The 26,092-nt window shown below is 48.2% G+C and overlaps 1 protein-coding gene across 5 annotated transcripts in view; it reads right to left on the bottom strand.

The window, feature by feature from the left end:
- UAP1L1 (UDP-N-acetylglucosamine pyrophosphorylase 1 like 1) overlaps positions 1 to 26,092 on the bottom strand; it is a 44,022-nt gene that overhangs the window by 16,131 nt on the left and 1,799 nt on the right. For 3 of the 5 annotated variants that reach the window (XM_064677350.1, XM_064677349.1, XM_064677351.1), the window contains exons 2-9: positions 20,173 to 20,377; positions 18,377 to 18,552; positions 17,121 to 17,293; positions 16,091 to 16,284; positions 15,182 to 15,322; positions 13,446 to 13,631; positions 12,653 to 12,719; positions 4,977 to 5,085 (exon numbers count right to left, since the gene is read on the bottom strand). In XM_064677350.1, the coding sequence (XP_064533420.1) occupies positions 4,977 to 5,085; positions 12,653 to 12,719; positions 13,446 to 13,631; positions 15,182 to 15,322; positions 16,091 to 16,284; positions 17,121 to 17,293; positions 18,377 to 18,552; positions 20,173 to 20,377 (1,251 nt within the window). Of the gene's footprint in view, positions 1 to 4,976; positions 5,086 to 7,346; positions 7,556 to 9,402; positions 11,703 to 12,652; positions 12,720 to 13,445; positions 13,632 to 15,181; positions 15,323 to 16,090; positions 16,285 to 17,120; positions 17,294 to 18,376; positions 18,553 to 20,172; positions 20,378 to 26,092 lie in introns of those variants that run through there. The other 2 variants (XM_064677353.1, XM_064677352.1) reach the window with 2 other exon arrangements.

Genomic DNA, 26,092 nt, shown 5'->3' with positions numbered 1-26,092 from the left:
TTAATCCAAATTATCTTCCCTAACGCATTCTGCATATGTGCCACAGGGACTTTATCACCTTTTACAGTATGTGGAGGTTTTGATTGGATAGGCCCAGCTAGACTGGTAGAGATAGAGGTGTTAACTAATCAGGTGGCCTTCATTAAATGCAAATCTCAATGTCTGAAGGTCCCACCACCCATTACTTTCAATGTGGTTTTTAACAGTCCATTGTACAATTCATGCACCAGAGGTTGGTGCATGATAGGAAGTATGATACATCCACTCCATTCCATGCTCTCTGGCCCAGGGGTCTATGAGGCTGTTTTTGAAATGAGTTCCATTGTCCGACTCAATTCTCTCTGGGGGCCATGTCACCACATGACTTGCTTTTCCAGGCCCAGGATGGTGTTCCAGGCAGTGGTGTGAGGCACAGGGTGTGTCTGCAGCCATCCAGTGGTTGTTTCCACCACTGTCAGCATGTGGCACTTGGTGGGTTTGTAGGAGTGTGACGTGATCAATTTGCCAGGCCTCTCCATATTTATATTTTGACCATTGCCTCCCACATCAGAGACTTTACTCACTTGGTCCTGCTTGATTGCAGCGCATGTTTCGCAGTTACGGATAACCTGGGAGATGATGTCCATGGCTAAGTCCACCCTTCGATCACGAGCCCCTCTGGATGTTGCATCTCTCCCCTGATGACCTGAAGGGTCATGGGCCCACTGATCCAGAAGTAATTTCCCCTTGTGTTACCAGTCCAGATCCACCTAAGACACTTAAATCTTGGCAGCCTGATCCACCTGTCTGTTGTGATGTTCTTCAGTAGCCCGACTCTTGGGTACTTGTGTATCTTACATGATGTATTTTAACAGCCAACTACTCTACCTGGGCACAGTTGCCCCAATTCAGCAGCCCAGATGGGTTTCCCTCTGTGCTGCCAACCGGTCTTTTTCCACAGGTCCAGGCACCCCCCAGAGAATTTGCCACAACCCACGAGTCAGTGTAGAGGTCGAGCACTGGCCATTTCTCTTGTTCAGTGATATCTCAAGTCAGCTGGATGGCCTTCAACTCTGCAACCTGACTTGATCCACCTTGTCCCTCAAAAGCTTCTGTGACCTGCCGCACAGGACTCCACATGGCAGCTTTCCATTTTCAGTATGTCCCTTCAATACAGTAGGAACCGTCAGTGAAGAAAGCATGTCTCCTTTCATTTTCTGGTAGCTGATTATATGGTGGGGCCTCCTCAGCACCTGTCACCTTTTCATCCTCTGATGATGACAGTCTGAAATTTTCACCTTCAGGCCAATTACTGATGACCTCCAAGATCTCTGGGTAATTGGGGTTTCCTATTTGAGCTTGCTGTGTGATCAGAGCAATTCACTTCATGTGGCATCAGTGGCATGATGTGTGTAAGGGACTTTCCCGTTGAACACTCAGTCCAGCACTGGCAGTTGGGGTGCCAGGAGGAGCTGTGCTTCAGTGCCAATCACTTCTGAAGTGGATCAAACTCCTTCAGAAGCTGCTAGGATCTCTTTTTCAGTTGGGGTGTAGCAGACCTCAGATCCTTTGTATCCCCAACTCCAGAACCCTGGGGGTTGTCCTGGAATCTCCCCAGGTACTTTTTGCCAGAGACTCCAGGAAGGGCCATTCTCCCCAGCTGCGGTGTAGAACACATTTTTCACATCTTGTTCTGTCCTGACTGACCTCAGGCCTACTACATGAGCAACCTCCTGTTTAATTTGTTCAAAAGGTTGTTGTTCAGGGTCCCACTTGAAATGATTTTTCTTCCAGGTCAAAAGATAGAGAGGGCTGACAATCTGACTGTAATCTGGAATATGCATCCTCCAAAAACCCGCAGCGCCCAGGAAAGCCTGCGTTTCCTTCTTGTTGGTGGCTGAGGACACAGCTGGTATTTCGTTGACCACATCCACTGAAATCTCACAATGCCCATCTTGCCATTTTACCCTTACAAACTTAATTTCCTGGGCAGGTCCCTTGACCTTACTTTGTTTTATGGCAAAACCGGCCTTCAGGAGGATGGATTATCTTCTCCCCTTTCTCAAGAACTTCCTCTGCTGTGATGATGTCATCAATGTATTGCAAATGTTCTGGAGCCTCACCCTTTTCCAGTGCAGTCTGGATCAGTCCATAGAATCATAGAATCATAGAATCGATTGGGTTGGAAAAGACCTCCGAGATCATCGAGTCCAACCCTTGTCCAAATCCAGTCCATTTACTAGATCATGGCCCTCAGTGCCACATCCAATCTGCGTTTAAAAATCTCCAGGGATGGTGAATCCAATACCTCTCTGGGCAGCCCATTCCAATGTCTGATTACTCTCTCTGTGAAGAATTTTCTCCTGATATCCAACTTAAATTTCCCCTGGCGGAGCTTAAGCCCGTGCCCCCTTGTCCTATTGCTGAGTGCCTGAGAGAAGAGACCAACCCCCACCTGGCTAGAACTTCCCTTCAGGTAGTTATAGACGGTGATGAGGTCACCTCTGAGCCTCCTCTTCTCCAGGCTAAACAACCCCAGCTCCCTCAGCCTCTCCCCATGGGACTTATGCTCCAGTCCCTTCACCAGCCTCGTTGCTCTTCTCTGGACCCGCTCCAGCACCTCAATATCCTTTCTGAACTGAGGGGCCCAGAACTGAACACAATACTCAAGGTGTGGCCTCACCAACGCAGAGTACAGGGGAAGGATCACTTCCCTGCTCCTGCTGGCCATGCTATTTTTGATACAGGACAAGATCCCATTGGCCTTCTTGGCCACCTGGGCACACTGTTGGCTCATGCTGAACTTCCTGTCAATTAGTACCCCCAGGTCCCTTTCTGCCTGGCTGCTTTCCAGCCACTCTGTGCCCAGCCTGTAGCGCTGCAGGGGGTTGTTGTGGCCAAAGTGCAGGACCCGGCACTTGGCTTTATTGAACTTCATCCCATTGGAATCAGCCCATCTCTCCAGTCTATCCAGATCCCTCTGCAGAGCCCTCCTGCCTTCCAGCAGGTTGACACTCCCTCCCAGTTTGGTGTCATCAGCAAATTTGCTGATGATGGACTCAATCCCCTCATCTAAATCATCAATAAAGATGTTAAACAGGACTGGACCCAACACAGACCCCTGGGGAACACCACTGGTGACCGGCCGCCAGCTGGATGCAGCTCCATTCACCAGCACTCTCTGGGCCCGACCCTCCAGCCAGTTCCTAATCCAGGAGAGGGTACACTTGTCCAAGCCATGGGCTACCAGCTTTTCCAGTCCATGCAAATAGTGAGGTTGTGTTTCCATCCCTGGGGCAGAGGCTGAGTGTTTCTGTCCTCTTCCAAATTCCCTGGTCAGTGCCCCCATCCTGGGACAGGGATCCCAGTTGCTTGGCTTCACTGCCGTCTAGTTTCATATTGTGGGCCGCAAAAGCCCAGCACCAGAGTAACCAGGTCACCAGGGGCTCACCTGACTAGCAGCCGAAATCTTTTCACACATCTCACAGGTCACCCAAGGATGGGGATCGGGTGATTATCTCTGGCCCTGCCTCTTCCTCCTGTTCTGAGGGCCCTACTTCCTCTTCATGCCTCACTAAGCAAACTGATTTGGTTTTGGATTTCTTCTAATGTATAGGGGCGACTGCTACTGGCATGGGTTGTTCCTTTGGCTCAGCTGCAGTCTGAGTGGTCACTGTGGCTGTTGCTCTGCTTTCCTCCTCCTCCCCCTGAGAGTGCTGTCTGGTGATGAGAGTGTCTCAAACAGTAGCCAGGGCCTAACACACTGCAATAAGTTGCTCCTTTCTGGAGTTGCCACAGCATTCTCCTTTCAAATATTCTGCCACTTTATCAGGGTGCGGTAGCTGTTCAGGGGTGAACTTCCAAACCATTGCAGCAGAGAATTTCCCCAAAAGCTGGCCCATTTTCTCCCACATTCCATGCCACTCATGACTAGCCACCCTCAAGGCAGACCTCTGAATGACCTTCCTAGAAATCTCTTTGACTCTAAACATGGTGTGGACTGCACTGAGGACACCTGGCAGACTTAGCAACAAGAACATGCTTTCCTTAACATCCAAAGGAATTCAAAATTCTCAAAAGCTGTTGTAACAGGCCCGAAGGAGGAAAGGGGAGTGAAAGGCTGGGGAAAATCATCCTCCCCTGTTCCCCACAGAGAATGGGTACGATTATTACTGGACTCCCAAAGGTAGTGCTCAAGGTATGGTAGGAGAGCAACACTGAACACATATCCCAAAAGACCCTCGTTGCCCTTGATGTTATCATGTCATAAACTGAAAACCCACACTACAGCAACAAAGCAATCCTGATCCCTCTCCCTGCTCTGAAAAAGATCCCCACAAAGGAGCACCTAGAGGAATATATACAGGGTTAGGTACCACGACCATGTGAACAGACCAAGCAACACCATGACCAGTGGTTCTGTACCTAATATAACAAATGCTTAGATCAAACTTGTTTTCAACCTGCTCTGGGCAGATCTGTTGTTACCTCAGCACTTTGTGCCTCACACTGGGCACCAACTAGAGCTGTTATGGTTTAGCAATGGTATTCCCCAACTCAGTGCCCCCAACAAGGCTCTTCAAACCCACACTGCCGCTCTCAGAGTCCCTTCACCACCACCACCACCACCACCACTCCCCCACTGCCCCTGTTCCCCCACCCTTCTGCCCCCAGCAATGAAGTGAGGTTGTACAGAATAACATCTGGGCCTTAGCCACGCCCCCTCCCGGCTACTGCAAAAATTTAACCCTGTCCTGCTCAAAACCAGGACATCAACTAAAATAAAACGTTGCTCTAGCCAAGCTAAACAAAGAAAAGAGATATGAAAAATATTTCTGATTAAGAATTAAGTCATTGAAACTTCACATAAAATTATCTCACACTTGTGCTTTAATGAATACACCCAGGCACTGCCAATAGAAATTAAAACTGGTTATAAGAAATACAATTTCCTAACTAACACCTCATAGGCAATTCGAGCTGTACAGAACACATACTTTTCCATGCTTCTCCCATGCTTGTGTACGAAATGACTCCACAGACTGCCAAGAAGGCAAATAGGAAGAGAATGACACTCCGCTGGAGTCGGGACAGCTGCTTCCATTTCTTTAGGAGAGAAAAGAAGTGAGACGAAGAACATTTAGCATGACATTAAGAGTCTACTCAGTTAAAAATTAACAGTTAAAAATTAACTCTTACCGGTTCACTCAGATTAAGAAACACAAAACCCAATAGGTTTAATTTTACCCTGTTTCCAAATGCAGATATCCATTGCTTATTTTCTTTGATGACAGAGAAAACAGGAATCTAACCAGCTAGCATGTGGCACAGCAAGCTCACAGAAATATCAGAGGCACTTGCTGCAAGAACCTCAGAACCTGCCGAATGCCAAGGATCCCACAGAGCTTCAACTACAGCTGACTTTCATCACAACCTGCACTGCCTAACCTGAGATCTCCATCTGCAGATGCCCAGATGTCAACTGGGAAATCAGCCAAAAGCCTCTTTCCTCCTGGCTGGGGAGGTACCGTGCATTGCATATGCAAAATAAGAACAGAAGCAAGTGGTAGGAAAACTAAAAATGTTACTGCAGCAAAGAAGAAAGGCTCAAAATAAGCTGAGCACCAGTCACTGGATAGGTCACGGGTTCAATCCCCGTACGGGCCATTCCCTTCAAGAGTTGGACTCAATGATCCTTGTGGGTCCCTTCCAACTCAGAATATTCTGCCAATCTGTGAAAGAGAAGCCAGGCATCCTGCCTCTGATAAACATGGGAACTGTCACACAGAACAGGTCCCGCACCACAAAGAAAGTCACCAACCTGCAGCAGCATGAAAATGAAGTAAAATACCACAACAACGAACAAGACAAATCCACAACGTTTCCAAGTTTAATCCTGGGCAAAAATGTATTGTTGAAACTGAAGTATAGGCAACAATCACTAAAAATCAGAGAGCAAATGGTATATTAGCATGAGAGAGGCTTATGTACGTTAACCTGTATTTACAGAGAGAACAAGTTGGAGTTAAACATTAACTGCTAAAGTACCATTGTTACTTTTCCAAAAGTCCCATTGACATTCACTAATATTGGTTTTGGCATACAGAGAGCAAACTTAAGTTTCCGATGATACACTCAGGAATAATCCTTCCTACCAAGCACATGAAACCCCATAGCACTTCCCACAGTCCTCATCCTCTTAGCAACAGCCAGTCAGAACTGTCGATGTGCTCACACTGCGAGCCCCATAGCGCATAAAGTTTCCTGTTTTCCTCCTGCCCTCTTGGCAGTACAGGAATCCTGCACACCCTTCCCTGTGCACACTGCAAGATGCCAGTCCCACTCTGTCATCTTTTGCTCTACCTGCACGGCAAACCATATCACCATCTCCCTGCTGCAGAAGGATGCTTGAAAACCGGCAGCCTTGTGATTCCTCAAGGTAGGACAAGAAAAGAGGGATTGACTGTGGTATCTTGGGACAGGCAGGAATGAGGCACAAGAATACATGAGGGTATCTACCACCATCTTATTGGTTTTTGTTCCCAAAGAATAAGGATAAAGTAAAAGGTGAAATGAAGGACCCACATTTCTCAAGCTGGTAATAAAAGAGAACTGTGAGAATGTGTCCCTAAACAAGATCTTCAAATGCTTCATCTGACAACCTGTAAATCCTCTGTAGGTGACTATTCATCATCTCCAATCTGTAACAAAGGTTATCGTGTCCTTTTGACTCACTCTTTCTCATATAAGACTCTCCGGGCCCAAGACTCCCACTCCCAGTAAAGCTCCCTACCCACAAGCAGACAAGATGGTCATTTCCCCAGAGCTCTGCCAGGGGACCCCTCTCGTCACACTCAGCCTTCCCACAAAAAGCAGAACTGTCCCCTTTACTCTCCCAGGGCAGAAGACAGGGCGCCTCCTTCAAGCCTTAAAACAGGGAACAGAGGCACGGAGACCAAATCTCACCCCACTCATTCGTGTCCACAGAGCGCAGCAGTGCCCTCCAAATGCCCACTAGCAGAGCACAGGGTTTTACAGTATTCCCCCCCGCCCCCCCAGCTTTGTTCGTGAAAATTAAGACATGACGTGGAGCTCCCTCCGCCAGCCCGCGCCCCACCCCCCTACCCGGCGCGGAGCAGCCCCTGACAGCAGAGCCGAGCCCAGGGCCGCCCCGGGGCGCACAGCCACGGCCCCAGCCCAGCTCGGAACGGGATGGGCCAAGGCAGGTCCCTCATGGCAGTGCAGCTGCACCCAAGCGCAGGGACATCCCGATCGCCCGGCCCAACAGCGCTCCCTCATCGCCAGGTGCCCCCCGCACCCAGCCTGGGGTGCCCGCGGTACCGCACAGCTCCCCGCGCGGCTCTCACCCGCCAGCAGGAGCGCCGCCGCCAGGCCTTGCTGTTGTTGTAGCCGCCAGCCCCGACCGTCTCCTCTGGGCCGAGACTGACGGAGATGAAGTCCCGGCGCGGTGGCCCCGCGGCGGCGGCGGCGGCGGCGGCTCCCGCATACATAGCGGCGCCTCAGGGGCCGCCGGCCGCCATCGCACCGCGGGACGGAGCGGCCGCTTCCGGGAAACGCTTCCGGTGCCGCTCTGGCGGCGGCGCGTCCGCGCTCGATGGCACCGGGGCGGGGCGCGACCGAATGGCACCTCCCGCCCCCCTCACGGGTTCCCCCTTCGGGCCGGGGTCGCGCGGATTTGGTCCTTGTCTCTCGCTGTCCCTGCGCTCCCCGCCGAGCCGGGCCCTGGCTAGGAGGACGGCAGATGCCGGGGCAGGCAGTGAGGAAAGGAGAGTGTGGGAACCCTCGCTGTTCCTCGATGTGGTGAGATTACGCCGTTGAGACCGTTCACAGAAACACTGGCATGGGAGCACGAGAAATGAAAACGTGCATGTGGGAGGTTCTGAGGAAAATCAACTCAACACTTGGCCCGCAAGCTCCCATCAGCCGAGCCCGGGAAGGTGCAGCTCCCGTGGGGAGGCCCAACCCAGCAGCACGGGGCACTGTGGCCCCACACGAGGGGACACGGACACCGCTGCTCCTCCTGCTAGGGAGCACAGCCAAGGGAAACCCAAACTGCTGCTAACTCCGAGAGGACGGGGAAGAGCTGTCTCATGTCATCATCGGCTGCCACTGAGAACCCGAGACAGTTTTACAGCAGGCCATGCAGGAACACGGGCCTGAGAGGAGACGACTGGAATCTATGAGAGGATGTATGTGAGTGGGTGAAAAGCAACTTAAGCAGTTGTATAAACAAACCCTTCCATGAGACCTGGCACTGAATTTTTGTACTCAGCAGGATGCACTCATCCCACAGCTGCTCCTCCACAGACCTCCAGCCTGTGCAAATAGTTCCCTGCATCTTCCCTGAGGAGGAGGGGTGTTATCAGTGGGTGTATGGAAGAGCATTGTTTAGTGATGTACACGTTCACAGCCAAAGTGTGACCAGGTCTGTAATAACCATTACTTCTGTCTCAGGTTCCTAGTCCCAACAGGAAGAGAGTGGCATTGAAGCAGCTGCTCTAACTGCTGGCGCTGAATTCACCTCCAGCTGTGCCTAACTGGCAGGTTAGCGTGCATCATTTGCCCCTTTACATTTGGAATCCACCTCACACTAGATATCCAGATAAAACTGAGACTTTTGTGTTTTCTGAGCATTTCATGATTAAGAAAACTAAGCAAGCAAAAATTCTGGTAAATATGAACACCGCATAAACAAGCACGGGAACAATTTAAGATGCCTGAAGCATGCATTCATTTTTAGTATTCATTTTCCTACCACAGGAAACTACTGATTCATGTAGCTTAAAAACACATTAAACCCACCAGCAGCCTTCGCAGGGGTGTCAAGAGAGAAACATGGGGGGAATAGGTAAGAAAGGAAGATCTGACATTTGCTGGGTTCAGCACTAAACCTCCAAAACAGGACAATATGCCATTTGTGACACATTACGAACTTCCCCTACAGATTGTGATATAAATAGAGCCCTGTTTAAGATGTCTGTCACTGTGCAGCAAAGCAAAATTTGCATTCCAGCAAGTGCTCAGCTGGGAGAGCCTGACTCAGAGCCAGATCACTCAAATTGACTTGAAATAAGACAAACAACCACCACCCACAATTAAACTCCCTTCCGTGAGTAAACTGAGCTGAAAAGCTTGGAAAAAATAAACAGGATTGAAGACAAGAACACAATCTTCTGTTTTCTGATGAAAAATAGATGCCACAGTGTCAAACTCCTTCAGGAATCACCCTCTGCTCAGTCCCACATCCCCCATAATCTGAAGCATGGACACTGCTGCCTCCAGCCGTACCACTGGTGACACTGTCTGTCCTGCAGCTGTGGTGACAACACCCACGACATGTAGGGACAAAGACAACAAGGGTATTTTCCTCACAGACAAGAAACACAGACAGACACATAGAAATCACAGTAACATCTTTATTGTAAAAATGCTTAGATGTCCAGAAGTTTCTGAAGTACTACAGGACTTCCCTTTGTTTCGGGTACTTTTTTCATTTTATAATGCATACAAAGACTTCGTTACATACTGGACAGATTTCTTTTTTTAAAAGTTCTCTCAAAATTCTTTCTATGTTCCAGTTTAAAATGTGAAGAGTCATAGAGAAAAAAAAAGCCCAACAAACAAAGCATTCAACATTCTAATACAGCTTTTCCTTGAAAACAACCTTGAAAACCGTATCAGCAGCTCTGTGTACACAGGAAGTGAAGCTTCAAAAGAGAAAGTACTTTATGAAGAGCAAAAGAAATCTTTATAGCACAGTGCAGCGTAAAACAAGCGTGTGCCAGAATTGCTGAGCAATACTCACAAAGATACAACACAACTTCTTCTTGGACATAAAACTTGACTGACAGGAATGGAATGTACCACAGAAACACTGTGCAAAAAGACTACAGAACTGAGTGTCATGACAAATGCTTCATTTATACTAAATGAGAATTACTGGCTGCACATGCCAGCTGAAGTAATTAGAACTGTCATTAGCTGGTCTGCATGTGTGAAAGGCTCGTTACTCAAGTTCATGCAGAAACACTTTATAACCAAAAACTCTGATATTAACATTTAGATGCTTTCTTTGGAAAACTTGAGCCTACTTACAAACTGTATTTATTCTCAAAGCCATTTTTATACTTACTCAACATTCTAAATAGAGCTTCACATCAGGAATTGCAGAAAGCCATGGAAGTTATTTATGCTTAATGAAATATCATCAGCAATTCCTTAGTAAAAGCTGATGCACTAAATAACATTGCAGATGAAACATCTTCCTCACTACCTTTCCTAGCACCAGGTTTAGTGGAAACGTATAGAGTGCTCCTGAAGCAAAGACCAGCCACCGCCCTCACCAAGGCTGAAATGACTCAGGTTTGCTCAGCGCAGGTTCTGCAGCAGGTGAGCATGAGCTTCCCAGGACAGCGTCCAAAGGCTGAACAGGAACAACCACTGGTGGATCACGGCCATCCTGGGATCCCTTGGCCAGGACCAAGTTCACATGCTACATATGTTCTGACAATTAACATCCTTCATTAGCTAACACTTATCTTTACATGATGTTTAGTAATGTATTTAAAAGGAAGGCATCTAAGGAATTATTTCCTAAGTGAAAGAGTGCTGGAAAACCCCCTGGGCAGAAAATGCAGAAGCAAGGCTGGTGTTTTACTGTGTGCCCTGGTGATGCTGAGAGTAAGCCTTTTTTTTTTTTGTGGGTAAGCATTAAATTCTACCATCGGGATTTGTTCCTTTTACTACTGAGAGAGCCCCGTCTCAGGATATGGTATACATTAAACAGGAAATGGAAAGGAAAACAAATGTTTGTTATAGCTAGGAAGAGCAGAGGGTTGTGAAAAAAAATTCTCATCAACTTTTTTTTTTTTTAATTAAAAAAACCCAGGTCACTACAGCTGTCGGAAGCAATCAGTCCAAGCAAGACACCAGCAAGCCCAGATACAAAACTAGTCTGACTGCTTTGGAGTCCAAACCTCAAGCAATGCTTAGGCACAGCAACATCCCTACATACAGCAGACTCTGTATGATCTGCTTAGAGGATGCAGCTGCTGAATTGGATCTTCTAATCATCACAGGATTAGGGAAAAGATGTATCACTGCAGAGAAAGGCCTCAGTACCCACAGTCCTTCCTAACTTTTCAGGATGGGGCCTCAAACTGATTGCAGCTGTGCACATAATTTAGAAACAAAACCAAAACAAAAAACCTACCACACCAGCACAAACAAAAAACCTAACAATGCACTGAAGAGATTTAATCTTCTTGGAAGCAAAGCTGATTTATTAGGCCCTGGCTGGCTCTTTTCCATATTCATGTGCCCAGCAAATAAGAAATATAAGATATGTTTAACACCTGGAAGGTGTTAATCCTCACTCACATCCAAGTGTACAAAACAGACTGAGCTAAGAGGCCCAGCTTTCAAAGTTACCAAACAGAACTGGGAAGCATGAATATGTGTGTAAACACAACTGCTGCAAGGATTTGGCATCAATTAGACACTGCAAAGCGATTTTTTTTTTTTATAATGCACTTCATAGCTGACATTTTAGTAATGTCAGTTCTCATAATGGCTCTGAAAAACGAATATCTGATGAGGGGGAAAGGCTTCCCTCTTCAAGAATTTTCAAGCATTTCCACCTTGGTTTCATCGAGTACAAAGGGAGAAGGGAAGTCTTTGTTCTTCATGTACACCTCCAGACCCTGAGAACGTGTGAGAACAGTATTGTTAGGCTGTAAATGCATCAGACTGGTCACCTATTTTTAAGTCTTCAAAGAATGACTGAGAAAGGTCATGGGAAGGACAAACAACAGCAACAGTTTCTCCAGTGATGGAAAGGGTTTCAGCCCCAAGCCTGGGGTTCGTGAAGGAGTGGTACCAACAAACCGTAAAACACGATCTCAGAAACTAGCTTCCTGGGGAGGGGCAGGCATGGGAAGGTGTTCTTAGCTAAAATTAGAATAATCCTAGCAAAGGGAAGTCATCTTAAATTGCCTTGTATTCATTTTGTTCTCAGAAGGTATCAATTGCAACAAGGTTGCTACGTGCACATGTTGAGGAATACACTTGGTGCAGGTCGCTGTTGCAAGTTAATACATTTGGAAACCTAGCAAAAGTGTAAAGTTTCACCAACACCCTTCCCCACAGTGATGACATAATCCTCCGGCAGTCCACTGTTTCACTCCGTCTGTGCAACACAGGGAAGATCCTCTTCTCACTACTACAGGTTTCTCAGGATCAATTATTTTCAGAGGGACAAACTTGAGAAATTTTTCCCTAAAGCCAATGCACATATCTCACTTCACAGTCAGTACTCACTCCCTGTGGGAGATGGGCACAAATGAGCACAGAACCCATAGATTTTGTAATTTTAATATTCTGCACTTTTCATTCAGAAGATTTCAAAGTGCTTGTGAGTCTTAATGAAACTGCAGCCTCGTTGCAAATCTCATTTTACAGATGGCTAAAACTGAGAGTGAACAAACTGCTGAAGAGTAAACCATAGTGGAACCAGAAATGTGACACAGAGCCAGTTCCCTTGATCTGACCATTTCTCAACAAGCCCAGGCTAAAGAAGTCACCTGTGTTCAGAAGGAAATCAGATGTATACCTGCACACTCTTAAAAATAGCTCCACAGATAGTTATTCTCACCTCTCCAAAGTAAGACACTAACGGAGAAATCTCACACACAGCTGGAGGATCTTCAGTTCCTGAGAGACTAGAGAAGAGAACACAGGATTAACTTCCTGATGTGCTTAAAAAACAGTCCATCTTCTTCAAAAGATTGTCTAGAATAGGATATCCAGAAGGATAAGACATTTGTTATAGTCACATGCACCAGATACTATTTGAACACAAAGTGTGAAAATAAAAGGGAATTAGCAGGTCCCAAATGTTACTCATCAAAACCAGGGCATCACTTTTATAGAGGTGCTTTTCAAGTAAAATTAACAGCATGAGTTGATGAAGTAATGGCCCCATGAAGTAAAAGCAGCTTCCCACTCCACATGACACAGGAAGTATCTGAATTGGTAATCACTGTAATAGTCAATCCGTAAGCCCACCTGAGAATCCCGTTGGGTCCACATTCAGAAAAGCTCGCAGGGCCTACAAATTAAAATTCCTCGGGCTGGCTAAACCCAGAGTGACAGAAAAGACTGCCCCTGTTTAGTGGTGCTATAGGAGGGGTCAATTCATGACCCCAAGGGCAGGGATCTGCAGAGATAACACGCAGAGCCCCCTTGTGCTGACTGCCTGGAGCACCCACAGTCACTAGAGGAGCAGGAGCTGTAATAGACACCAACCTGCACATCAAGAGAGCACTAGCTGAACGAAAATCATTCTGAGCCACCCTGTGACAACACGAAAACCCATTTTTGGAGAGCCTAGCCTGGCTGGGCAGTCCCATCAGAGAAGCTGCAGAGGAGGTCACTGAGGTTCATACCTGAGTTTCTCTGGTATCCTGCAACCATTTTCATCCACAAATCTGGCCCCAGCCTTGAGAGCCCAGCGGTAATGCTGGGCCAGAAGGGCTTGCCGAGCAGTGGTAGGAGTGTCTTTGTCAGCCATGTCTGCATTTTTTAGTGGTGAGAACTCTTCTTCTCTCAAAACTTCAAATGCCACAAAATTCCTACAAGCAAAGGGGAGAAAACAATTATCATGAAAACCAGAGCTAGTCATCAGTGCTGCTAATGCAACAACAACGTTCATGGGGAAAGGCTCATACATATTTTAAGGAGCAGTGATGTATGCAGCCTGGGGCAGTCAAGCCAAGGGAAGCCCACCACCCACCTGAAGAGCCAAGGAGTACCAGGCCTGTAGGATGGAAAAACACACGAAGCCTTGTCTCTTTGGGAACATAACAGTAGCCTCCTGACTCTCTGGAGGCTGCACTCAGGTGAGAAGAAAAGCAACAGTTCTGCAGAGATTCCACAGAAACTCCTCCAGACATTGAGAGGCTCCCAGACAAAATAACTCAGAGCACAGAAGGATGGAGAGCACAAAGCTGCCCAGAGCTCGGACACAGTGCGAGCTGTGCACTCACTGCAGAGCATCCCACCTTGCCCAAAAAATGCCCACTCCGCTTGGGTGTCTGTAGGTCAGGACCAACTAAGGACACCGGTTCCCAGGGAAAAAGCAGTATGGGAGGCCTCACAGGTGAATGTTAAGTACAGCTGTTTACCAGAAATGGGAATGCAAATTTAAAAAGCCCCACAGCAGTATCTGTGCGTTTCTCCACTTCATGTGTGAAGCACAGCTGCCAAGCTGGTTTTGAGGTGTTAAAAAAGCATAAGGAATCGCCGCATGCAAATAAGTCCTGACACAGCTCAGAATTCAGCGCTGTTTATATCACTCTGCTTTTTGCCTTTGGTTTGATAATACTTTACTGAACGCATGTCAGGAAATAGAGACTGGTTCAAACTTTGAGCCCTGAATCCTAAAGGAAATCCTCTAAAAAAGGAAATACTATCCCCAGACAAAGATAATTCAGTTTGTCTGAGGTCTCTCTTTGCCATTTATTTAAGCCTAAAACAGAATCTTCACTGCTGAATTTAAGACCTTGGAAAATAGGTTTTATAAGAACACATGCTAAATTTCTACATTATTAAAATCCCAATTCCCTAGGCACAAGTACCCCTGACTGCATATGGCAGAGCACTCTCAGCTATGTTGTAAAGCTTGGCAAGTCAACACTGACAGTTCCCACAGCAACTGTAACTTGGCCCCACCGTGCTTAAGCAAACTGTTTTCCAAGCACAAAGGGTGCACACTGAGCCCTGGCATGACAGCACCCAAAAACGTAACCAGAGCTGCAGTTGCCATGGAAGCCACAATCCTGAAAGACCCAATTTTTGCAAGTCTGAACACTGCAACGTGGGCTTCATGTGCTTTGCACTCGATTTCCTTTTATTTTTCCCAGGCTGGCAGAGGCCAGACCAGCCAACACATCCTTAGCAAGATGATCAATCTGGGAGCAGGGTCAGTGCATGTTCTGAGCGCCCCATGAGCTCCCCTTGGAACTGTGCCGTTACTGTCAGGTTGGAACTGGGCGTAGATTCAACAGCCTTCCTAACAAGCCACCCACAAAAACCACGTGCTCCCTCAGACAGCCTGTTACAACCTACAGTCATTCAAACAAACATTGAAAAGGGGAAAAGTAAAACAATGTCTGCCACTAACTTAGAGAACTGGAACACATCAAACACAAACTTCTCCAGCTTTATCCCGTTCGGTTTTAGTGGTTTTACCAGATTTCCCTCCTTGTCAATGTAGGGCACCTTCTTTATGGCTACGTGATGCTTCAGCTGCGGCTCACATTTCCTGCAAAAGCAGAAGAAACAAGTTCATTTACTTCATGCCCACTTAGAAAAAAAAAGCAATACACTTGTGGGAAGCAGATGTCTTATTACTGCTCTGAGTCATCTCTCAGCTGTTGTGGGTGTTGCTTTCTCCCCAACGATGCAAGTCACATCCAGGAAACACTTCACTGAGCAGAGCAGCCTGGCCAGTGGCTCTCCCTGTACCAGTGGGACATGACAGTCAGAGAAGAGGGCATACTTGGCTTCAAGCTGAAATTGCAGGCAGAGGTTAAAAAAAAAAGGCAACCCAAATTATCTGATTGGGATGACAACGGAGCAGAGCAGATCCCTCACCCAGGGATGGATCAGGAGGGTCATACTGCTGCTCACTAAATGCCCAGCATCACATCTCCATTCCGCAACACCAAGGTGTTGCAGAGTCCACCCACAACTTCACCCTCTCTCGCAAACTCTGTTGTCCCAAGGGATGGGTATGGGTGACATTTCCCATTGGAAATCCTTGGTGTGGGGCTGCATCACTGACCACACTGCAGCCCGTACAGCTGCTCACCCCTGCAGGCCCAGGAAGGGTACCCCTTGGGTAGGGCCTGAAGAACATGCTGGGGCTGTCAGAAAGAGGACACAGCTCTTTGGAAACATTTGGAATAGAGAAAAGTTGAAAGGCACAGGAGGTACTCATAACTGGGTGTTCCTGTTTCCCACTCTGTAATTTCAATCTTGGAGGCATTTCTGGGCAGCACAGCTGTCTAGCAAGTCTGCTGGGACTTACTGGGCCACTATTTCCAGGAAATCAACAGTGAAGAAGTGGTTGCAGATGTTGCCAGCGCTGAACATCAGTCCCCCCTCAGGGCGCTGCTGCTGCGCAGTCTCCGGGCTAATCTCACTGTACTCCACCACCTGGTACACCCCATCCACACAGCACACCACCCCAACTGGCTCCGTGGGGTAGGCCTTCTCCACCACCTGCAGCCACAGGACAAGGGCTATGACAAGGAGGAAGAAAATCCCAGCACTGTTCAAACTCCTACAAACGATCCTGCAGGACTGTTGCCCTGCTGACCCTCCAGCACCTCAGGAGCAAGGGCAGGGCAGTTCATGGGGCACACAGCAGTCTGGAGGCACACTTTGCCCAAAAACTGAGCATAAACTCCAGTACTCACCCACTTAATTGCACTCTTTCTCAGAAGACAAAACCGTTAAAAGCAATCGGCCTACTGGGGGGCACTTTTCTTATCAAGGACTGGGACCTGGCATCAAATGAAAGCTGTTTGCAGCTACTAGCCTTCAGCTCCCTGTTTGCATGAACAGCGCTAATGACTCAAGTAACATAAACTTCTCCTCAGGTACCTGCTGCTTTAGAATGAAACAATCCAGGCTGGTTTGGCTTTCCCCATCTTCCACAGCAGAGCATTAGAAATGTCTCCATTAGACTTAAAGGTGTGCTTATAAAACACAACCCGGTCCAACACGGCTTCTAGACTGTCCAAGTGCCTTTGTAGAAAGGGCTGAGCATGGAGGGGAAGCGATTCCAGTCCATAGTTTCCTGTACAGCTACAGTCCCTGCTCTAATTGAAGTTTATTTTCCACAGTAGTACTGTGGGAAGAACAGGACACCCACAGGTAGGGATTTGGAATGCAATGCTGGCAGCAAACAGCTTTAAATCTGCTCAGAATAAGCCCCTGATGGGCATAGGGCTGAACATCCTAGGTCATGTAAGCTCCCCCCAGCCAGCAGCTTCCAAGCATAATGAGACCCTAACTCCCTGTGGGAAACCAGCCCAGTGTTAGCACTGCTTCACCTTTGCACCGCAGTCTGCCCCTTTGGAAACACAGAAACCTATGAAGACTGGATCTGCCATTTTCACGAGGATATTGTCCACACAATATACGTGGACATACTGGATTCCACGCTGCTTCATGTCATCCAAGATCTTATTATCCACCAAAGCACGGTATAAGCCACCATTGCCATCTATAATGCAAGAGAAAAGAGAATGCCATGGCTCATTAGTGACTTTGGACTGGGGTTTTTTTGCAGCTAACAGAGCAAAAGCAGAAAGTCCTGAACAGACTTTCTCGAATAGCAGATCAGGGAATGCTTTCTAGCCAAGAGTCAGTGCTACCAGATTTTATTTCCAGCTCTGCAATGCAGCTCAGGTGAGCATGTTCCTCTCCTCAGCCCGGCTCATCTCACCTGCAGAGTGGGACCATGGGGGCCAGCCTCACTGAGCACCATTATGAGACTCTATGAAGGCTAGTAAGATCCTCAGAGGGAGAACACTAAAGGGCAAAACGTTATGCAGAGGGTGGGAAATTTCTCCCGCAGTGCAGGGCAAAAGTGCATTTAAAACTCATCTTGGAGAAAGGCTAAAATAGATCTTATTCTCTGTTTATCTTCTCCCCACGACTTCCCAATGCTTTTTTAAAGGCTTGAACTGCAGCTGCACAAAAGACACCTGCACGTTTGTTCATCACAGATCACCCATTCACAGTTCCTCCTTGGATACTGCTGTCAGCTCAGGAAAACCACTCTGCAGCTGCAACACCCCATCCCTGCAACACCATCCCAACCAGGCTGCCTTCACCGAGTCTCTTACCGTCTCCAGGTTAAGAGGAGAACTTTACAATGTGAGACCTTGCTATCATTTTGGAAAGAGTTAATCTTCTTGCTGCTTTTTTACCCATTTCCAGCTATCAGCCTTGAGCAGGAGCCCAGCTCCTGACATCTTCACCCCAGGAGGCAGCACCCCAGGGACCTCACACACCTCTGCTGATGCACCTTTTTCCTAACCTGCAGCCCCACCACTCTAATCCTGCCAATACTCCTAGACTGATAAAAAACGTGCTGTAGGCAAAATCTCCAGCAAGAACTAAACAATGATAGCTACCCTCCTGATTACCAGCCTGAAACATTTAACAGAATCCTCCCACACTAACTGGAAGCATTAACCCTAAGCCCCAAAGCCTGCTCCTTGTGCCCCGGCTGGCTGATGGCCAGTAGCAACTATCAACACACATGACAGTACTGCAGCATTCAAGAGCAAACAACAGGTACCTGGAGCCATAGCAATTTTCCCCTTCTCCTCCAAGATGGCCTTCCCATCAAAGGTGACAGCAGGCAGCATTCGCTGTTCAAACATGATCACGTTGGATCTATCCAAGTTGAAGTAGTTGTGTTGTACAAAAAACTCTTCTGTTGGCCCCAGTGTGAACTCACTTGTCATGATGTACCTAGGCAGGAATGGGAGCTGGGCAACGAGCAAGAACGGCACAAGCAAAAGACAAAACAACAAATGGAACACAAAAAGGAGGAACCCCATGAGTGTGAAATGAGACACTGCAGCATCCTGTGGTGAGCAGCTGTGCACAAGAGCTCCCCTTCAGAACTCATCCCGAAGGAAGGCTGCACTGGGTCCTGTGCATGATCCTACCCACAGGCTTAGCTCCAGCCAGGACAGAAGAGCCTCGCCCTAAATGTGAGCAACATCTGGATATCTGGATGAGCTGGAAAACAAAGCAAAGGGCAGATGACAGCCTCGTTCACCCTAGATTCAAACTGATGTTAGGTGCCTAAAGAAACACTGACCAGCTGAGTCTGCCAGCACCTCTTCAGTGCCAAAGCAAACAGCAGCACTTCCATATGTGGCTACATGGTCTGTTTTTCTCTTAAGTTTTTCTATTTCCTCCTCTCCTTTCAGCTCCTGTCTCTCCCTCCACTATCCTCCTTCACCAGTGGCTAAAAGCCATCTTCATCATCTACCTGTCAAGCTCTTCAACAACCACTGGCATAGGAATACAGGGTCTTCTGCCAGCATGACAGGGGAATCAATCCCTTGTACAGGAGAGCCTGGACCTCACGGCCCCCCAGTTTACATCTCTGCAGCACAGCACAGCCTGGGCTCAGGGGTACTGCAGCAGTGAACAACCTCAACTGCCTCCTCAGCCCTGGGAAAGGAACTGGAAACATTATCAGTAGATGTAGCATCTTGCAGATAATCCATCCTGGCTTCCAGCAGCACCGGGGATGGTGCATTTGCAATTCAGGTCCTGCATGCAAGGCTTCGGGAAGAAGCACAGTATGGACTCACCTTCCATGAAGAAACAATATATGAATCAACTGCGACCTCTAATTGGTAAAACAGTGTGGTACCCTGAAGCCCTCCTGCTCTGCCCAAACCCTGCCTCAGACCAGACACCGATTCCATAAGGCTCTCTCTTCACAGTCTTAATAGTCTAACAAAGAACACGTAGCAGAAAACATTCCCAGAAACATCCTAGTGCCTTCCTCTCACCCACCACATCTCACAGGGAATTCACATTTTGCACTCTGCCCAGAGCTAGTCTCTTTTGAAAGCCAGGAGCAGCCAGCAGAATTAGCAACTGTGAACAGTGACAGCAGGAGGCAGCCTGAACACAAAGCAAGAGGTTTTTTGCTGTGGCAGAGATTATGGGCAGAGAGGCTTGGAAAGTGAGGTCTAGGTCCTCCATGAAGGAATCTGAGAAAGCAGAAATGGATGAAATTTCTTGTGAAGCATTCAAAACAATCACTGAAAAGTGCTGTTTATAGTGTTGCCGGGGCCTGTGCTCGGAAAGCCAGCAAGGTACAGCAGTCAGGGTCATGGTCAGTGATGCAAGGGCAGCACTTGATCCCTCAGGTCTGCAGACACAGACCTGCCACCTCCCATCCCTGTGCGCCTTCCTTCAGCCACTGGCATTGTAAATCCTGTCGACAAAATCCCCTCCCCTGGCCTGTCTCTGTGCAGCACCCAGCTCAGTGCTTCTAGAAGACAACACAGGCAAGACTGGAACGCAGAGAGCCCTGCACAGGAGGTCTGGCTCTGGGTCACCTACCAGGGAATGGCACACTTGCAGCAATGTCTCTGGCCAGCGAGCTGCTCCACTTTGCGGATTCTTTCTGCCTGGATCTGATACAAGTTCTTGCCACTGGGCAACCCCACGTTGTACATGCCCTTGGGATAGCTCACTCCCAGGCGGGTTCCTTGCCCTCCAGCCAGAAGCAGCACTGCCACCTTGTTCTGCGAGATCTGATACAAGCCTGAACAGAAGAAAGAAGCCCAAGGGAATGTAAGAACCTCCAAAGCAACCAACACCCCATGCTCTTCTCCTGAGCCTTTCTGCAGAGCTCAGGCAACAGCTAGAAGCTGCCAGTTCAATGTTGCCAGCTCAGAGAGAAATATGACACTACACACACAGGAGAAAATACATTTCATCTCCTGGATGCAGCAGTTTCCTCACCTGAAGCAGCAGATGTTGCAACAACAGGCAACAGCCATGAGCTGCAGCTTAGGAGATTCAAACTGTACATTAGGATACAAAGTCTTTACTAGGGAGGTGGTGCAGCACTGGAAAAGATATCCAGAGAGGTGGGGGCTGTTCCTTAAAGTTTTCAAGGCTTACTTTGGCAAAGCTGTAGCTGGCCTGGCATACGGTCCTGTTCCAGATGGGGGTTGGGCTAGAGACCTCCAGAGGTCCCTTATCACCAACATTTCTACATCCCAAAGAAGCCAAGTCTCATCATCTTCAGTAAAGCATGGGCATTTCTGGAATCTGCCTTAATCAACTATCTGTACCTGTGCTCCAGCTTAAATAGAAGCTGAACATGGCTGCAGTCAGGACTAATAACACAGCCAAGCCTGCAGGAGCCGCAACTCGCATAATCTAATTAAAACCAGTATCTTTGCTCGTGACAAACCAAGTCAGTCCAGAACCTGGGGAAGAAGCAGAGCACATAAGTAACATTCAGCTCACTCTTAGACTTTGTTCCCTGCCTTCTCCCAAGCCGGTATCACAGTAATGACTGACATCTGTGAGAAACATTTTTCCTTAGGGAACACTTTGCGTTCCTCTGGGAATGCAAGGAGCGCTAGGCCTGCCCAGGTCAGAAGCCACAGCTCTGCTGCAGTAGCTATCAGAGCCTTCTGCAACTGCACACCGCTGAGCTGCCACTGCTCCTGCAGCCCAGGATAGCCCATGCTTCACCCCTGCGTCCAGCAAACACCCCACATTAACCACAGCTGGGGCCAAAACATTCTTGATTTAGACTGAAAGACACAGAGACCAAAGAGATTGAATTAGAAGAAAAACGGGATTGGTTTTATGCTAATCTTTAAGTAACTGGCTGTTTAAATGAGCAATAGAAGAAAAATACCAATTGCTGCTGTAACAGCATGGCTTGGTTTTAATTCTGTTCAGAAATGCAGCTTTCGGCAATAAAACCAAACTTGAGTTGTCCATGACATTGCGGTAACACTATTCCCGCCTCCCACTCATGCTTACAAGTTTCAGTGCCACCACAGCAGTAACACAATGTTTCTGCCTAAACACACCCTTTCCCAAAAGGCTGGTGATGCCCTAGCACACTGAAGGAACCTGGTTCCACAGCCCGGCCATGGCTCTGCTGCAGAGCAGCCTCTGGCATCACAGGGCCACAGGACTGAGGGTTGGAAGGCACCTCTGGAGATCTGCATTCCACCCTCCCCCTCCAAGTGGTATTAGGACAGCTCTCTAGGGGGAAACCTGTGCTGATGGTGGAAGTCTTGGGATTTCAGTTTCAGGAGGTCCTTGGATAGCAGGGCAAGCTTGAACATGTTTAAACTTATAATGTAAGAGACACAGAGGATCTGGGTAAGCTGCATGGCAATGCAAATAAACCAACCAGCATTTCATGCAACAAACCACAAGCAATTAATGGCTCCTTTGTGCCTCCACTGAACTACCCATGCAAGAGACCCAAAGCACAGAGCAGAGGGTCTTGGGTATTAGTGACACCACAAGTACTTGCTCCAGTCCCAGCACATGGTTTTCCTGCATGCTCAGCAGGTTGTTTGCCAGTGCAGGGCACCATCATGGGGGAAGGGAAGGAGCCAAGTGGAGGGACATGGGAACATGGCTCCAAGCTTCCCCATGCCCTCGCTTGGGCGGTGGCTGTATCCCAGCGGGACCCAGTGCAGAGAGAATTTATGGAGGAAAAAAAATAATTAAAAAAAAATCTAAAAAAGTTGCCCTGTGGGACACTTCCAAACGGTTCTGCCCCATCCCTGGAAGTGTTCGAGGCCAGGTTGAACAGGGCCCTGAGAAACCTGATCTAGGGGGTGGCATCCATGCCCATGGCAGGACAGTTAGAACAAGATGATCTTTAAGATGCCTTCCAACCCAAACCATTCTGTGATTCTATGAGATGGGCAATTAAAACATTTTTAATTTATTTAATTATTAAAAATAATCTAGAACTGAAATTGCTTGAGCTTAAATATTTCACATTGATTTAAACCAAAGCTGATTGGGGTCTGAACTCAGTATTTTCTGGTCTCCGTTGCTGCAGCACAGGGAGCTACTTTGGGGTGCAATTGAGATTCACACAACACTAGAGCAAGTCAGGCTCTCCATCTCTTCCCAGCACTGCCAGGCTCACACCAACAAGCACACTTGGGTTCTGATACAATGGACCACATCCCATGGATCTCAAATTAGAGGTTTCTGCAGAGCAAAGACCATGACCAAAGGCATGACTCATGTGACACTCTAGAGTGAACACTGTATTGGGAAAGTTGGTGAGGTCCCCACTTAGTCCTGCAGCATCAAGTGGCTGCGATGCTCAGCCATGGCTTGCGGGTGCCACAGCTGGCGTCACCTCGCTGAAATGTGGATGTCCCAGGGGAGATGGCAGTTCTCAGTTTTCCATACAGTGACAAGAGGATGAGATCTGCCCAAGGGGGATTTGACATCTCACATCCATCTCCCAGAGGGGCCTCTCACGGTGGGGACTAAAACCTCAACCTCAGCAGGATGAACCCAAGCCCAAAGCAATATTACTGATAACATCAACAGTGTCGCTCTGTTTCTCTTGCCACAATCCATCAGGCTGACTGGGCCATACTCCAGGAAAGACCTGACCGTGGCACACAGCCCAGCAAGGGGACTCCTTCCCAGTATTTATGGTGCAACCCTACAACCCAGAGAGTTTTTCCAAGTTGTCCTCTCAGGTCACCATGAAAACAAATATCCCCAAAAATTTGAGTAAGCAGGTCTGCTGTGACTTCTCAAATGTAAAACCACCAATATTCACAACAAAAGTTCATAAGAACTGACTTATCTTACCACATAGTCCTGGAGTAAATGGAAAGATATATCCACTTAAAAAAACCCCACCTTATTTTCTGCAGCATTTGAAATACAGTTAACCAAACAGAAAAGGGAAGATGTGTTGGCTGCTGAGATACTCACCAATGCTGCAGTCCTATTCTGCACAGAAAGTAAAGAACAAAAATAGATTTTGCAGGAGGAACAGACTTGTCTTGCAAGAGCAGACAGAATTCTCTTGCTGAGCAGGCACATCAGCCCCATTACAAGAGCAGTCAGCAAGTGAAGAAAACTCAAACTTTTCAATTCTGCAAAGCAGTCAGATAACCAGAATGGTTCATCAAACCCTCTGATGAAATGGGGCTACACCATAGCCCATGGCCAAGGCTTAGATTTCATTAATAAAACACTACAGAATGTAAAAGTGTCTGTGCTTGATTTATACCATCATCTCTAGGGCTGCCTGGAAAACGTGGTTGCTAAATGTTGGTGTTTAAGATCTGAAAGCAAATCTGACCAGGCTGTTTTATCATCTCAGAGACAATAACAGTGGCATTATTTTTTTAACTATTAAAAAATATCTCAGGTGTTCCCGAGACAAGTTTTGAGTTGTCTGGTTCTTTTAACCATCACTTTTTATCACAGAAAAAGGGGGAGGGGGAAGGAGGAGACATCACTTCAGCTGTTCATCTTTGGGGGACACAATGCAGGTGGGAGCTGCTGGGAGCTCAGACACACATGGCCAGAGCACAGAGTACTCAGCTCAGGGGTGGCCACGACCCCGCAGCCATGGGCTGTACCAGCCATGCAGCCTCGGGGACGCTGTGCAGCAGGTCAGGATGTCTCATCTGCTCCCATTCTGCTCAACACCACGAGCAGCTCACTGCAAATGAGGGCCTTTCAGAGCTGCATCCTCTCAGTGACCCATGATCCCACAAAGCCTGTGCCCATAACACCAGCTCCAGTGGGAAATGCCATGCAGGGGCACAGGATGCTGCTGGGGACAAGGCTACGTCTGTGGGGACATGCAGCAACACCGAGACTCAGCACCATAAAGTCTTGCTCCTAATTGCCATCCTCCAGGAAATTAAACGAGGGCTGGTAGCCTCTCCAAATTAAACTGGATCATAAAAACAAACCAAAGGGAAAACAGAAGCTCTGCATGTACCCCTTCTGGTGGAAATTCAGGCTGCCTGCAGGGCTGAGGTGGCCTGGGGCCATCAGACTTCATGGGCAGGTAACTTGGGCACAGTGGCAGGGTCCCAAACACACCAGACCTGGGCTCCTGCAAGCAGTGCTGGCAATCAGTGAGGCCAGCCCACAGAGGTGGCCTGGCCTTCCCTTCCTTTCTGTGCTGTGGCCAGTGGCACAAGGCACACATACTAGATCCTCACTTGTCTGGCAGGGTGGAAGTCAAATGACCCAGTTCGGTAAAACCGTTAATTTAACCGTACAGCCCTGACTCAGACCCCTCTGCCTCTAGGGCTTCCTCCTCACCATGACACCCTCAAACAGCCCTGCTGAGATGGACTTGAGAGTGTGGATGGATGAGAAGCTTAACATATCCCAGCCACATGCACTGGCATCTCAGAAACCCCCCGTGTCTTGGGCTCATCCGACAGTGAGGGGAGCAAGTAAGGAGGTGATTCTGCCCCTCTGTCCTGCTCAGGTGAGACCCCACCTGCAGTGCTGCCTCCAACTCTGGGGGCACCAAGACAAGGAAGATGTGGAGCTGATGGAACAAGTCCAGAGGAAGCCACAGAGATGTTCGGAGGGCTGGAGCCCCTCTGCTCTGGAGCCAGGCTGGGAGAGCTGGGGGTGTTCAGCCTGGAGAAGAGAAGGCTCCAGGGAGACCCGAGAGCCCCTGTCAGTGCCTAAAGGGGCTCCAGGAGAGCTGGAGAGGGACTTGGGACAAGGGACTGGAGGGACAGGACAAGGGGGAATGGCTTCCCACTGCCAGAGGGCAGGGTTAAATTAGAGATTACAAAGAAATTCTTCCCTGTGAGGGTGGTGAGGCCCTGGCACAGGTTGCCCAGAGAAGCTGTGGCTGCCCCACCCCTGGAAGTGTTCAAGGCCAGGTTGGACGGGCCTTGGAGCAACCTGGTCTAGTGGAAGGTGTCCCTGCCCACAGGAGGGGGTTTGAATGATATGAGCTTTAAAGTCCATCCCAACTCAAACCATTCTGTGATTCACTGTATCAGCTGATCTTCCCTCCATCACCACTCGGCCCTGAACATGGAGTTTGACATGACAGAAAACCTCCTCTACCCTGTGACCACGATGCTTCTATTTCTGTTTCTGATTGGAAATTTTGACTCCCCTGCCCACACGTCCCCATCTCTTTGCTGGTAAGGTTGGGTCAAGGCTGTGCAGCCACCTGCCAAAATTTTGACAAGTATCTCTGCAACCACAGCTGTTTTTTTCCTGGCTATATTTTTATTATGATTTTTTTTTAACAGTGGTGTTATATTTTATAAAGAAAGATGCAAGACACATATGACTCTTTGTAAATAACTAAAATAAAGTGTGCACTTAGAAAAAAGCAGAGGATATCCATGTAAGACCTGAGTGCTGTGGGGGAAGCACATTCTCCCACATCCAGCCATGGTCTCCCCCATCACCCCCAGTTTTCACACACCCACACGGTGACTAGGGAAAGCCACCTGCATCT

This window comes from Pseudopipra pipra, chromosome 20, assembly GCF_036250125.1.
Source record: "Pseudopipra pipra isolate bDixPip1 chromosome 20, bDixPip1.hap1, whole genome shotgun sequence".
NCBI lineage: Eukaryota > Metazoa > Chordata > Aves > Passeriformes > Pipridae > Pseudopipra > Pseudopipra pipra.
The sequence above is the reverse complement of the archived record's forward strand: the minus strand, read 5'-3'. Positions and strand labels throughout refer to the sequence as shown.